The sequence below is a fragment of the Balaenoptera physalus genome (assembly GCF_965194825.1).
Source record: "Balaenoptera physalus genome assembly, chromosome: 19".
In the NCBI taxonomy this organism is placed as follows: domain Eukaryota; kingdom Metazoa; phylum Chordata; class Mammalia; order Artiodactyla; family Balaenopteridae; genus Balaenoptera; species Balaenoptera physalus.
Genome location: NC_138900.1, coordinates 14130135 through 14145403, shown reverse-complemented (window position 1 = coordinate 14145403; position 15269 = coordinate 14130135). Strand labels below are relative to the sequence as shown.

The 15269-nt window shown below is 52.7% G+C and overlaps 1 protein-coding gene across 1 annotated transcript; it reads left to right on the top strand.

The window, feature by feature from the left end:
- The first annotated feature begins 896 nt into the window (after positions 1–896).
- On the top strand, positions 897–11948 carry EIF3K (eukaryotic translation initiation factor 3 subunit K). The gene is made up of 8 exons (XM_082437651.1): positions 897–1152; positions 2061–2159; positions 4502–4622; positions 5925–5999; positions 8795–8861; positions 8962–9039; positions 10568–10693; positions 11871–11948. Exons 1-8 carry the CDS (start codon positions 1094–1096, stop codon positions 11900–11902), a joined length of 657 nt encoding a protein of 218 aa, XP_082293777.1. The 5' UTR covers positions 897–1093; the 3' UTR covers positions 11903–11948.
- The last annotated feature ends 3321 nt before the right edge of the window (positions 11949–15269 follow it).

Genomic DNA, 15269 nt, shown 5'->3' with positions numbered 1-15269 from the left:
GGGGACCCCCCCTCCACTTCCAGGGCCCTGGGCTGCATGTAAACCAGATGCAAACTATCTTAATTGTGACCTGGAGGGGTGCCCTAACACTCCCTCCCCCGTTCTGGGCGGCGGCAAAAAACTACAGTTGAACCTCTGCTGAGTGCTTGAGTGCTGGGCCACAACTCAGAGACGGCAGGTCTGCACAGAGATGGCCATGCAATGTATATCACTGCTCACCGGGGACACATACATGCACTTAGTGGTAACCTCCTGGGCGGTGCGAAGACCAGTCGACATGCAAATGCCTGGATATCCGTGTGCACATATGTGGATGTACCCAGAGCATATACGTGTGACACATGCATGTGTATTCATGCCTGCAGTGTGCAGAATCTGTTCACACATCTCATGACGGCACACACGGGGCACTCGCTTTCACCCACAAAACGAGCCGGAGGGGTCCAGGAACCCCCTCACCCCGCCCCTGCCGGGCAGAGAACAACGGCTTTGCGGGCCGCTACCCCGGGCGTTAGGATGGAGTGCGAGGAGCTCAGGATCCTGCCTCAGGGGCCGAGGCCTGGGCCAAAGGGGACCTCGGCCAAAGGGGACCTCAGAGAGCACATTCCTCGGGACTTGGCCACGGCCCAAAAGGAATCTAACACGTGCATTCCAACACAGTTTTGAGTTCACGGCCGCGCGCAACGCGACGTGGGTGCAAGCCTCCAGGAAACAGTCTCCTTCACTGGCAGTTCCCGCGCACTTCCCAAGGACTGGAACTGGACACGCGAGGCCCCGGAAAAGCTTAGCCCCGCCTCCTCGCCTCTAGAGGCGCCTGCGCACTGGGCTAGACTAGGTCTTTTCTCGCGCCGGTGGTTCTGCTCGGGTAGAGCGTATGCGCACGCGCTAACTGAGCCGCTGGGAAGAAGTCACGTGGCAGCCGGAAAGCGTGGCAGCAGCCTCCAGAGCCTCCCCACACCTTCATCGCCCCTCGGGCTGGAGAGAAAACAAAGACGTAGTTTCCGTTTCCGCCAGCTCTTCCTCTTCCAGTTCTTGAGGACGCAGTGCCGGCAGGGACTTCGGCTGCAGCCCTGGTGTGGGAGGCGACAGCATCATGGCGATGTTCGAGCAGATGAGAGCGAACGTGGGCAAGTTGCTCAAGGGGATCGACAGGTCTGAGCCTGGTCAGAGGGAGCGCTTCTGGCCAAGAGGGTTGGAGGAGAGGGTTTTCTGGAGACAGCAAGGGGTGGGATTTTTCAGTCATCCTGGGGGACATGTTTAAGGAAAGCACTGTAAAGGCCTAAAGGCAGGAGGTAGCCTTGCCTACCGCTCAGTCTCTCCCTCTTTAGTTGCCTTAAGCCCGCCCTCTCTGCTCCTCAGCTTTCCCTCTCTCAGCCCCTCAGTTTCCTCTCTCTGTTCCTCAGTCTCACTGTGTCTCTCAGTGCCTCTTTATCGCTCCCCCTTTTTTCCCTCATGTCATTCATTGAACACATGTTTACTAAAATCTACTCGGTCAGTTCTGGGCAATGCTGCGGACCAGAGGTGACAAAAACAGCCAAAGGCCATGCTTTTATGCAGTTCCTAGTTCAGAGTCCGGGCAGATCAGACAATAGACAGTGATAGCCAGGAGTGGTCAGAGCGGTGATGGGGGAAGCACAGGTAGATTGGTCGGGGCTGGGATGAGGGAAGCTAGGCAGGAGAGGATGGGGCTAGACCACAGTGGGGTTTGGGGACAGAAGGAAGGGGTGGGTGGCAAAGATGCCCAGGGGGCCAGCTATACAGGCTGCAAGGGCTGGTTGGCTGAGAGATTGAGGAGGCATCCTAGAAAAGACCCCAGGGTTCTGACGGGGTTTAGAGCTTAGGCTTAGGTCTGGGATGTGGATAAGCTTCAGTAGAGATTATAGAGCTGATTCAATATTTGGGTAGAGCAAATGGCCAGTGACAGATCTAGAGAGAGGGAAGAAAGGAAGAGGGAGGAGCAGGCTACAGTGCCCCCCGCTCCCCCACCGGGTTCCATAGAGTGACGGGCCTCAGCTCTTGTCTCCTCTTTGCTTACCCATCTTGTTTCTCCTCTACTCTAGGTACAATCCTGAGAATCTGGCCACCCTGGAGCGCTATGTGGAGACACAAGCCAAGGAGAATGCCTATGATCTGGAAGCCAACCTGGCTGTCCTGAAGCTGTGAGTGTCTGCCTCCATTCCTACCCCCATGCCAGTAGCCAGCATGCCCACCACTGGGTGGGGTGGGAGTTGGGGGTAGCCTGCAGGATGTGGCTTCTCTGTCTTTTTCAAAATTGAAGTATATGTTGTATTAGTTTCAGGTGTACAACATAGTGTTTGGATATTTTTATAGATTATGCTCCACTTAAAGTTATTATAAAATATTGGTTATATTCTCTGTGTTGTACATTACATCCTTGTATCTTACTTATTTTATACATTGAAGTTTGTACCTCTTAATCCCCTATCTTCCCCTATTTTGCCACTCCCCCACCCCACTCCCCTCTGTTAACCACTAGCTTGTTCTCTGTACCTATGAGTCTGTTTGTTTTGTTATATTCATTCGTTTGTTTTATTTTTTAGATTCCACATAGAAGTGAAAACATATGGTCTTTGCCTTTCCTTGTCTGACTTACATCACTAAGCATGATATCCTCTAGGTCCATCCATGTTGTTGCAAATGGCAAATTTCCATTCTTTTTTTTTTTTTTTTTTAATGGATGAGTAATATTGCGTTGTGTGTATGTGTACCACATTTTCTTTATCCATTCATCTGTTGATGGACACTTAGGTTGCTTCCAGGTCTTGGCTATTGTAAACAGTGCTGCTCTGAACATTGGGGTGCATGTATCTTTCGAATTAGTGTTTTTGTTTTCTTCAGATATATAACCAGGAGTGGAATTGCTGGATCATATGGTAGTTCTATTTTTAATTTTGGGGGGAAGCGCCATACTGTTTTCCATAGTGACTGTACCAATTTACATCACACTAACAACCTACGAGAGTTCTCTCTTCTCCACATCCTCGCCAATGCTTTGTTATTTGGTTTTTTTTGATGATAGCCATTTTGACAGGTGTGAAGTGATATCTCATTGTGGTTTTGATTTGCATTTTCCTGATGATTAGCAATGTTGAGCATCTCTTCATGTGCCTGTTGGCCATCTGTATGTCTTCTTTGGAAAAATGTCTATTCAGGTCTTCTGCCCATTTTTTAATAGGGTTGTTTGTTTGTTGGTATTGAGTTGTATGAGCTCTTTATATATTGATATCTTGGATAGGATGTGGTTTCTCTTAATGTGCAAGACTAGGAAGCCAGAGAAGTTGGGGCTGGAGGAGGGATGGCTTTTTAAAAAAAACACACACACAGCCTAGTACATAAAACGAATGTATAGTTTAACAAGCAATTATAAATGAACACCTATGTAATCACCATCCAAATTGAAAAACTGAGTGTTGCTAGCGCCCCTGGTCCTTTGCCCCATATGCTTTGTGCCAAGCACCCTGACCCTGGTAACCACTCTCGTGGTGTGCTCTCATGGCCTGGCTTTATGTGACTTTACTGCGTGTGCGCGTGCACACGCACACATACACACGCACACATACACACGCGTCCTGATTAGCTTAGTTCAGGTTTGCCTGCTTTGACCTTGACATAAGTGTAATTATACAGCTGGAGCTCTTCTGCGTCTGGCATCTTCCACTTGGCCCTGGGTTTGTGAGATCCATCCTTTTTCTGTGTGGCTGCAGTTTGTTTGTTGTCATTGCTGTATAGTGTTCCATGTGTGTCTGTGTCTTAGTTATCTGTTCTCCTGTTAGTGGGCATTTGGGTTCTTCCTCCTCAGTGCTTTACTGACGTACTACCAGCTGTGTAATTTTTATAGCTTGCATAGCCTCGGTTTTGCCATCGATAAAATGGAGATAACAACACTTGTATTTGTGAGGTTGTTTGGGTGGTTATTGGTGATAACCGCTGCTTAGTGAGTGCTCCCCGTGTGGCAGCTGCTGTGCTGTAAGCTTTGTGTGTATTAACTCACTTAGATGTGAGTTAATTGTGAGCTCAATTGCCCTTGAGAGCTAGATATGGTTGTTATTGTCCCCTCTTGCAAGGGAGGAAGCCGAAGCACAGAGCATTTAAAATAATTAGTCCGCTAGTCCCCACCAAACAGACAAACAAATAAATAAATAAAACAAGTAGTCCAAGGTCACTCAGCAGTGAAGTTTAAACCCAGGCAGTTGGCTCCAGAACCTTGACCACTACTGCAGACTGCCTCTTATGTACGCATTTGTTTGTGGATCACTCAACACTGTCTGCCTTACTGCGTGGTTGTGAGGGTTCACTGTCCCCATCTGCAGAGCAGGAAGGTAGGGTCAGGGAGGTTAAGGTCACACAGCCAGGGATCGGAGCCCAGGCGTGTCCAGCTCCCAGACTCTGGGCCGAAGCAGTGGGCAGCCTCTCTGGCACCTGGTGAGGCCCAGGGACCTGGAGACGACACTGCTACTGTGTCTCTTGTTCCCCTTCTCAGGTACCAGTTCAACCCAGCCTTCTTCCAGACCACAGTCACCGCCCAGATCCTGCTAAAGGCCCTCACCAACCTGCCCCACACCGACTTCACGCTGTGCAAGTGCATGATCGACCAGGCCCATGTATCCTTCCCATTTCCCGGACTGGGTGTGTGGGAGGGGGTGGGGCAGGCTAGCTGAATTCATGAGGAAGTGGTCTGAGTTCAGCCACAGACACTGAGCTCTGAGCCTGGCCCTGTGCTGGCTGGGACTGGAGCACCATGGAGGCTGGGGAAGGCCTGGCCCCCTGCCCTCACGGAGCTCACAGCCTGTGGGCGAGACCTGTCCTGTCGGTGACAGCCTGAAATAGTCAGGGCTTGGGGTTAGAGGGCAAGAGGCACCTGAACCTGCCTGGATGCTAGGAAAGCTTACTGGAGGAGGGAACATATGGAAGATGAGGAATTAGGTGAAGCCGTAGGGAAGGGTGATCCAGGCAGAGGGAATAGTCTGTAGGGAAAGGAGGAGGGAAAGAGCTCAGTGCTGTTTTTCAGAGGCAGTAGAGGGAGTTTGGCATAGCTGCGCCACACAATTGGTCAAACTCAAAAAGGGCACTGGGGAGCCGTAGAAGGCTTTAAAGCTGCAGAGTGATATGGGTAGATTTATGCTTTAGAAAGATTCCCATGAGGCTTCCTCACTGAGTAAAGACCACCAGGCAAAAGGCAGGAGCCATGAAGAGCTAGATTGTCAGCTGAACTTCATTGTATGTAAACCTCAGGGCCTGGCACAGTGTCTGGCACAGTGCTGGTCTTCAGTGAAGAAATACTGAGTGAAAAATCAATGAACTGGCCTGCTCACTGGCGGCTGGGCTGAGAAATGGTCTCCCTCATTGAACCTGCTCTGCCAGGTGTGTCCATGGGAGCACCTGCCTTCTGAGAGACTGTCCACCTTCCCCAGAGGTCTGTTCCGGTGGCTTAAAAAAGGCACGTTGTCCACCGTTCAAAGTACAACAAAGTGTACAGTGAAAAAGCCAAGGCTTCCTCCCTCCCCATCCCACAGCCACCTACTCCCCTCCCCGAAGACAGCAGTTGTTTGCAGTCCTTGGCTACCTTTCCACAGATACCCTACAGGTACGTAAGTAGGGGTGTTTGTAGACACATATTCCTCCCCGCCCAAATGGTGGGCTGTTACACACATCGTTCTGCATCTTGCTTTTTTCTTATCACAGCGTGTCTCATCGCTTTCTCCACGTCACTTCTGTAAGGGGTGACTCGATCTCAGTGTGTGGAGCGGCCACGGTTGAATTGTCCCCATCACTGGGTCATTAGGCTGTTTCTCACTTTTGCCATTACAAACGTGCTGCGGTGCACAGAAGGTGGGCTGCTGGTCTAGGGTCAGCAGCAGCCTCCTCGGGCTCCAAGGCCTTTTGCCCTTAACGCTTCCTCCCAGCAAGAAGAACGGCCCATCCGGCAGATTTTGTACCTCGGAGACTTGCTGGAGACATGCCACTTCCAGGCCTTCTGGGTAACTTCCCTTGGGTCCGTGGGCAGGGTGGTGACTGGGCCGTGCGGAAGAGACTGCTAAAAGTCACGGCCATGCACATTTGTTGGCTGCCTCCGTGGCAGTGGGCCCTGTGCTCAGAGCTTTGTGTGTGTGGTCACATGGAATGGTCATCCTCACCCGGAGCCAGGACTCCCGGGTCCTCTCCTCTGCCCGCAGAGCTCAGGAGCGTGCTCGTGTGGGCACGTGCTCTCTCTCCCCCGCCTCCCCCTCTCCCACTCGCTCACCCTCCCCCTCTCCCTCTCTCTCCCCCTCTCTCCCTCCCCTCTCCCCCCTCCCCACATTCTTCCAGTAAAAGTCCTCCATCCTCTACGTACTCTTCCCCCCTTTTCTTGTTCTAACTGAGCCTGGCCTCCCACTCCTGCAGCTTCCCAAGTGGGAGGCCAGGTGGCCTCCTAGCTTCTCACTGCCACTCCCAGACCCATCTCCCCTCCCCCACCCCCAGCCCTGAAGCGCCTGTGTTAGCACTTCCTGCCCCACTTTGTTGGTATCAGCACCCCCCGCCCACCCCCCATGACTGCTCCTCATTTTTGTGAAGAATTTAGCTCACTGCCACTCTTTACCACTCCTGTCTTTATTCTTAGATACTTGAAAGGGCAGATCTGTGATCCTTCCCCCACCCTGACTTCTCAGTTTCCGGATTTCTTGTCCTCCCTGTGTCCCGAGCCCCTCACTCCCAGTCACATCCTAGACCAGTTCTCAGCACATTGGACCCCTGTGGAATTAAAAAAAACAAATACTAACACGTGAATCCTGCCTTCACAGAATGTGATGTAATTGGTCCAGGTGTGGTCTAGGCTTAGGGATTTTAAATACTTATCCTTGGTGATTCTGATCGCCGGCTAAGGCTGGGAGCCACCGGCCTGTACTGGTCTTCACCAGTAACTGCCTCCTCTTCTGCCCATGAATGTCAAACGTTTCCACCCTTGGACCACTTCCTCCTCGCTTCCCAGCTCGCCCCCATGAGGTCAAGTCTCCGACCCCACATTCTTGGGCCTGACCAGCAGCCCCAGTCCTCTGTGCTGCTTCCTCCTTCAGCGCAAGTCGCGCGCTCCTCCCCCTGACACCTGTGTCTGAGCTCCAGGCTGGAGGAGACCCAGCAAGCGACCCAGACCCGCTCCTCGGCTCCTCCGGGCCTGGGGCCTTGCTTCCCTCCCCCTCGCCTGGACGGCCTTTCACAGCTGCCCATCACCACCAGTTTCTCCCCATCTCAGCTAATGATCTATTGGGCTTCTCATTTCATGGGAAAATAGAAGCAGCCAAAGCAGAACTTCCTGCCCCTGGCCCCATGTCTACCGGCAGCTGACGGAGCACTTTTCTGTTTTCGTGGGCGACCTGTCCCTCCTCCCGTCGCAGGCACCCCTGCTCCAGTGCACCGACCCCCTTCCCTCGCCCACTCAGCAGCAGCACACCAGCCGTTCACCCCAGTCTCTGATAGCAGCAAACTTGGCCTTCCCGCACTGTTTCTGTCACCACGGAACACGTCCACCCCGCAGTGAGTTCTAGCCTATAAAAGAGAATGCTCCCTGGACCTCCACACTCCCCACCAGCTCCGCCTCCCACCCGCTTCCTCTGCTCCCCTTCCAGCCATGCTCCCGGCTGGGGCGCTGGCTGGCCCAGTTTGCCCAGGGCTTTCCTGGTTTTCAAGCTGAAAGTCTCACATGCCAGGAAACCCTCAGTCTCAGGTGAATCGGGACTGTCGGTCGGCCGCCCCGGGGCCAGGTTGCCTGTGCTCGGCCTCCCCTTCTCCCCCTGCTCACTTGAACTCACGCCGTTCAGTGCATTCAGGCTTTTATGACCAAGCCTCTGCCCCCCCAGCCCACGCACAGGCCGTGGAACCAGTCTTGTTGAGACCCACAGTGACGTCCCCATTGCTAGATCGGGTAGGAAGTTCTCAAGCCCGGCTCAGCTGCCAGGCCAGTATCGCTTGGCCTCCGGGACGGCGGCTCTCCTGGCTTTCCTCCCGCGGCACCGGCTGCTCCTTCCCGTTGTCCTTGCGGGTTCCTCGCTTCTCTCACTGATGTTGGGGGGAGCCCTGGCTGGGAAGGTGGCATTTGAGCAGAGGCCTGAAGGAGGTAGGGGTGCTAGCCGTGTGGGAGGAGAGTTCCAGCCCCCAAGGCAGCCAGCGCAGAGACCTTGAGGTGGGCGGGTGTCTGGAATTTCTAAGGGGCAGCGAGGAGCCCCTGTGGCTGGAGTGAGGGGGTGAGTGGGAGGAGGTGGCGGGCAGATCCTGGGGGGCCTCGTGGGCTGTGGTAGGACTGTTGCCCTTTCTCGGAGATGGGAGCCAAGAGGAGGTGGGTGAGTGTAGGAAGCTAATCTGTATCTGTCTCCTCTCTTGGGACTGTGGTTTCTGCCTGCCAGGTTCAAACCCCAGCTCTGTGACTTTGGGCAAATCACTTAGCTGCTCTGAGCCTTGGTTTCCTCATCTCTAAAATGGGCAAGGGACTTCCCTGGCGGTCCAGTGGTTAAGACTCTGTACTTCCACTACAGGGGGTGCGGGTTTGATCCCTGGTCAGGGAACTAAGATCCCACATGCCACGCGGTGCAGCCGGAGAAAAAAATAAAATGGGCAAAAAAACAGCAACTGTTCCATCATAAGGTTGCACACAGAAGGAGGGCTGGCATGTGGGGTGAATGCTGGGGTGTTCACTTCTGTTAATGTCAGTGTTAATATTCTTTTTTTTTTTTTTTTTTTTAGTGTTAATATTCTTGACATTATTGATGTTAATGTTATTTCAACATTGTAAATCCCCTCACAGCAAGCCCTGGATGAAAACATGGACCTCTTGGAAGGTATAACTGGCTTTGAAGACTCTGTCCGAAAATGTAAGTCCCTCTCTGAGCTTGGGCTCCCTGCTGCGGGGGAGGGAGTGGCAGCAGGGTTCTGGGGGTGGCCCTTCATCATCTTTGTCCCTAATTTCCGCAGTTATCTGCCATGTTGTGGGCATTACTTATCAGCACATTGATCGCTGGCTGCTGGCCGAGATGCTCGGGGATCTGACAGGTAAGGCCCCCTCTGGGTCCCTAGTGCCCATTTAGGAGGTTGGGAGTGAGGAGGGCAGTGGGCCTCAGCCAGCTTCTCAGATGGGCCCACCCCTGCCTCACCAGGTCATTATTGAAGGCCCAGGGAGGGAATAAGGAATTAGTATAAAATGTTCCCTTCCATGGCGGGGATCCTATGGTATTCATTCATTAATTCTGCGTAAATTAATTCAACGCCTACTCTGAGTTCAAGGCCCTGGGGCCACGGCAGTGAACAACACAGAATGACTCAGGTTCGTTCTCGTGGAGTTGGCAAAACAGATGACAAATGAAGATGTACATGTCCAGTGGGAATTCATGCATGACAGCCCCTAGAGAAGGCTGGGGCGGGCGAGGGGCGGGGCGACAGGAGGCACATGGAGGTGAGGATGTGCAGCGTCTGACCGGTTACCTCAGCGGAGTGAGGCGGGCAGCCTGAGGGCAGAGCGAATGTGGGGCTCCTGTGTGCTCACAGAGCAGCCAGGAAGCCCTAGGCTGGAGCAGGGGGAGCGAGGGGGCGGAGCTGAGGGCAGAGAGGTGGTGGTGGGAGGGGCTTCAGATACTGAGGGGCCTCCTGCCTGAGGACTTTGTCCTTTACCCTGAGAGAGATGGAGCCACTGGAGGGTCTGAGCAGAGAGGGACATGATCAGATTTATGTTTTTAAAGATCCCTCCAAAAAGAAAAAAAAATGTGTGTGTATTTGCTCATTTTGCAAAAAGAAACGCAAGAAGGAAAAATAGAAGAACTAAGGAAAATGGTTACTCCCTGGGGGCCGAAAGTGAGAACAGGGAGGAGAGTGGTGGGTTGGGGGAGAGAGTTCTCTGAGTACCATCTTGGATAGTTTTGCCTTTTGAGCCAGGTGGGTTTTTTGTGGGATGTTTGTTTGTTTTCAGTGGAAGCTAACTTTTAGTGGGCACTTTGCGTCAGGCACTATACTAAGTGCTTTACATCGGATAGATGTTTTACGTGTTTAAAAGTGAAGTTAAATCAAAAGGGGATGAAACAACCCTTAGAATTGAATGTAAAGAGAAACAGCTGAATAATAGTCATGCAGAAAAGAATTATTTCAAGGAACAGAATACTTCTCTGGCTGGGCAAACTTACAGGCATATTTTCTAAAGGCAAAAAGGAGCTGCAAAGAAATGCTTAAACCTGGTGCCATAAGCTTATTGTTAGTGGTAATGATGACATCCTAATTTTGAAGCCATTTCATGTAGATTGTGGGGAAGGGCAGATAAGTAAGTACACTGCTGTCCTAAGGATCCGAGCTTCGAACTGGGAGAGGTAAATAGAAAATGAAAGGAGGCTAAGACAAAAGCCCTGTAATGGGAAGGATGAGAAGGCTAAGAGGCTCCCTCTGGCGGCTGTTCGGAGAATGAACTGTAGAAGCACCGGGCCGGCAGCAGGAGACCAGGTCGGCTGAAGGCAGGGAAGGAGGGGAGGACACCTTGGCCCCCCGGTGCTGTGGGATCAGAGTGCGCAAAGCCCCTGTGCTGCTGTGTCCCCTGCAGACAGCCAGCTAAAGGTGTGGATGAGCAAGTACGGCTGGAGCACTGATGAGTCGGGCCAGATCTTCATCTGCAGCCAGGAAGAGAGCATTAAGCCCAAGAACATTGTGGAGAAGATCGACTTTGACAGTGAGTGGTGGCCTGAGGCCTCAGGCTGTAGGCCTGAGGAGGTGCCCTTTGACAGACCAGGGCTGGGGCCCCAAAGGACCCCGGTAAATAAGTTCTGGTTCAAGGCCAGGAAATTGGCATCTGCCAGACTCCCCTGACCTCTTCGGTCCCAGGCTGCCTGCCCAGGGAGGAATGGCAGAGGATGCTGGGTGTCCTCCCCTGGAATTCTGGGTACTGTATCCTGCTCTGAAGCACTCAGTAAGACTTCCCGGGGTCTGGAGGGGCCTTGTAAGTAACTGAACACCACCACGATAGGCACCTCGTGGAGCTGTGAGTGTGAAGTGAGGCAATCCATGCGCACCACTTAGCAAGGAACCAGTCCCACAGCTCGCTGAATGTTACCCTTGTTGTCACCATCACGCATACGTTACCTAACACAGACTCCACTGGCTGCTCAACTGGAGCAAACTTGCCGTTCCATTAGCACACGCTCTCTCACCTTTGCGCTGCGTGGATGTCTTGGAGTGAGAGAGAACCGGGGGACAGGGAAGGGCTGCTTCCTTAGGCCCTGGGCCTCCTCCCTGCCCTCTTGAGTGTGGTTCTGGTGTTTTAAAGGTACGGACTGGTACGGTGTAGCCTCTGAGTACAAACCAAGTTGCTACTTAATCGAGAAACAAGATTGAGCGGGCAGTCATCTCCACATTTGGGGGCTGTGGACCCTCACTCTAAATGAGATGTGCCCACTGGGTGGGGTTCTCTGAGAGAACTCACTGGAGCAAAGGGTTCTGCAGTGAGGAGATGCAAGTTCGGTGCTCAGAGTGTCTTGCAAACAGTACGTAATAAGTGTCACTACGACGGTGATGATGATAGCAAGCCACACTTACTTAGTAACAGGCACTGTTCTGAGGCCATCATTTAATCCCATAGGGCAGATGGTTCTTACAGGTGGGAAACTGACGTTTAGTGACTTGCTTGAGGTCACCCCTGCCCCACCCCCACCCCCGGTACAGGGCAGAGCCGCGACTTGAGCCTAGGCCTCCTTGTTCCAGACTCCAGACTTTTAACTCTACTGCCTTTGTGATGGTGACTGAGGGGGTTTGTGATCATCTGCCCCTAAACCATCATGGGCGCTGTGGTTGGTGGCTGGAGGTTCGTCTCCCATTCTGCTCACGTTGACCCTGGTCTTCCCTTTCAACAGGTGTGTCCAGCATCATGGCCTCCTCCCAGTAACTTTGCAGGCGTTTAATAAAGACTTGTTGACTTCTTAGCCCTGTTATCTTCTCGTTGGCTTCCTGACTCTGCCCGTCTCCCACGGGGTGGGGACCGGGAGCAGGCCTCGCATGGCCCTGTGCTGGGGCCACGTCTGTTCTGGCTGCCCACACCCACGTCCACCAGCAGCCAAGCTTCCTTTGATCTCCTCCTCCGCCCCGACCCAGCAACTGACCTCCATCACCACCTTCCTGACCTGTCAGGTCACAAGTGGAGGGCATGCAGCCGTGAGTCAGCAAGGAGGGTGTGAATGGGCTGTGGGTGAGTCAGCAAGGAGGAGGGTATGAATGGGATGTAGGAGCCCAGCCCTGCACCTGGGGCTACCTTGGGCTCTTCTGTCCTGAAAACCTAGGCGAACAGGTGTGGCCACTGGGTTCCTGGTGAGGGAGAGGCACCAGCTTTGCCCTTGGCCCTCACGGATCCAGCCACTAGTGGCCCCGAGGCAGTGGCTGGAGGGGTGAGCTGGGTGGGGAGCGGGATTCTGGCTGCTTGCTCAAGCGGTTTTGTGTCCTTGCCTTCTGTTCCTCAGTTTCCTCATCTGTGAAAGGGAGAGAATGATGCACCCTTGTCAGAATCATGAGGATTCTGTGAGCTCTGGCCAGTAAATTTCTCAGATCAGGACCTGGCCTGTTTTTGGCGCTTAGAAAACTGGAGTCGTTAATTTCAGGGTCAGAAGAGTTTGTTCCCAGTGTTGCAAACTAGTCCCCAGCACTCTTCTGTTTGGTGAGATTTTTTGGGATTTGAGTCCAGGCCGTTTCCCCCCATACCCTATGCCGAGTTCCAGCCTACAGTGGCCAGGAGGCCTAGCACACGTCACATGATCCTTAGTTGGGTTGGTTATTCGCATTTTGCAAAGTATTCCAGACATTCTGGCAGAGTGACCTTAGGTTGGTTATTCGCATTTTATAAGGTATTCCAGACTTTCAGGCGGAGTGACTTCGGGCGGGTGTCTTCACCTGTGAGCCTGTTGCCTGCAGGAAGAGGAAGTGGGGACAACAGTGACTGGGGAAAATGGAGGAAATCAAATGCCACAATGGATGCACATCCCTTTACATAGACTGCAGGTGCCCCTGAGGGAGCGCCTCATTCTCAAATGACCGGTATGTGTGGACTCTGCCCACGGAAAGGGCAGGTGAGCCTGCGCTGCCAGCCTTCCCAGCACTCACACCCATCGTTCTCTGAGGGCCCTGACTTGGGGAACCAGGGCCGAACGGGACACCCTTTGCCCTGGGATCAGACCTGAGCAGGAGCCAGGAATTAGGACATGCCCAAACCCTGGGGACAAAGGGTGCTTTTGCAGCTCAGGAATTGGGAGCTAGCTCTAAGGGGGGTAGAAGGAGGGGAGACTGGGGTGCTGTTACCCACCCATTTGGTTGTGTGAGTCAGCAAAAGGCACCCGTTCTGGGTGGGCACACTCCCACTCACCCACGTAGCACTTGCCCTTGTGTAGGGTGCAACGGGCCATGGCCACCCTGCAGGGGAGGAGGAAATGACCTTTATCTGTTTTGGAAACCACAACTTGTCCTGCTTTGCCAACCTGCTTTTGCTCCAGGAGGATCATCCTTTGAGCAGCTAAGAGGCCTGGCTCTGCAGAACGACTGAGTTCAAACACCAGCCTAGTGACCTTTGGGTGTGTTAGTCAACCCCTCTGTGCCTCAGTTTTACAGCTGGGGAGAGTACCCACTTCAGTCATTGCTGTGAGTTAATGCACTCAACTTGTCACCTGTCATGGTGGCTCGGGCTTAGGACTGCTGTTTCAGCTGCTTCCACAGTCACCTCTAGACATCCTAGGACCTGTTCATGTTCCTACTCTGAGAGGATGCAGCCCTCCTTTGTTTCATCTAAGTAGCGTTAATAATGGGATACAGCATTTATTTGTTTTAATTCAACATTTATTTATTTATTTATTATTTATTTATTTATTTTGACCGTGAGGCTTGTGGGATCTTAGTTCCCTGACCAGGGATTGAACCTGGACCACAGCCATGAAAGTGCTGAGTCCTAACCATTAGACTGCCAGGGATTTCCCAGTAATGGGATACAGCATTTAATAAGTTCTGACTGAAGTCTTGAGAACTCCAAGAAATGGTGATGTGGAAATGGTGAACCTAATACCAGGGCCCACTGGCCATACCCTTTCACTCAGGGATCTCTCCCTGCCCCCTCTTCTTGCCTGCTGCGCCTTGACCCTCCATAAACGGTAGCTATTATTACTGCACTGTCCATGGACGGCTGCTGCTGGGAAGTGGCCTCAAAGCTGGCAATTAAAGGGAGCCTTTAATTTAAACTTCATTGGCTGGGGACATCCTCATCTCTGAGCCCTTGGTCTGGGAGGTTTCTCAGTGTCAACCGGGAGCACGCAGGGAGGGGCAGATGGCCCATTGTTTGAGCGGCCTTTCCCTGCCCAACGAGCCCAGCACAAGAGTCCTGGGCTCGTTCTGCAGGTTAGGCAGGAAGAGGGTGCCTTGCCCCAACCCAGCCCCAGCCCAGCCCAGCTTTGGAAACAGCCAACACCCACGTCTTTGGCCAGGTCATGGCATTACCTGGGAAAGTGGGCTGCTACCTAGGCCTCATCCCCTTCCTTTGCTTGCCCTTGGATCTCTTCTAGTGCCTTTGAGAGAGGAGAGGAGAGATCCTGGTAGCTCCCATAACCTGGAGAAGCCGTGTCTTCTAATCCCCATCCCCAGCAGATGACTGCAACACAGTCCTTTTGTACTGCCGGTCAGGCTCTGCTTCAGTCAAACCCTTACCTTCTTACCTTCCCTAACACCCACCCACTCCCCTCAAGGTGGCTCTAGGTCCAAAACCTAGAGCCACCTTGAGTCTTGATTCTTTGCTCTTTCCCACCCCTGCCTCCCACCCCCATCAAATTCATGACACTAAGTCTTGGAGGCTCCACTTCCCCACATCCTCCCACTGCCTCTCCTCCTCAGCACTCTCCTCCTTCACCCTCTTGTCTGTCTGTCCAGCCTCGTCAGGACCATCGCAGAAGCCTCCTCACTGGGTTCCCTGAACTCACTCCACCTTCTACAGTTTGTTCCCCTTGTGTGGCCAGACGGACCCTATGGACAGTTGAATCAGACCCCACCCCTGCTTGCAGTCCTCTCCTAACTTACCATTGCATTTAGAATAAAATTCATTATATGTCCCCACTGTACTTAGAATAAAATCAAAACTTCTTTTCAGGCAAAAAATAGTAAAAAACAAAATAAACTCCTCAGATACTTCAGTATGATTTTAAGTCTATTCATTCATCTGGGATTTATTAAGCTTCTGTCTTGTGCCAGACACTGCTTCAGGGGCTAGAGATACAGCAGTGACCAAAACA

Excerpts from the sequence above, each read along its gene's own strand:
- EIF3K (XM_082437651.1), top strand. The coding sequence starts at position 1,094 with ATGGCGATGTTCGAGCAGATGAGAGCGAACGTGGGCAAGTTGCTCAAG. Across the intron at positions 1,153-2,060 it reads TTGCTCAAGGGGATCGACAG|GTACAATCCTGAGAATCTGG; the intron begins GTCTGAGCCTGG and ends CCTCTACTCTAG. Across the intron at positions 10,694-11,870 it reads GGAGAAGATCGACTTTGACA|GTGTGTCCAGCATCATGGCC; the intron begins GTGAGTGGTGGC and ends CCCTTTCAACAG.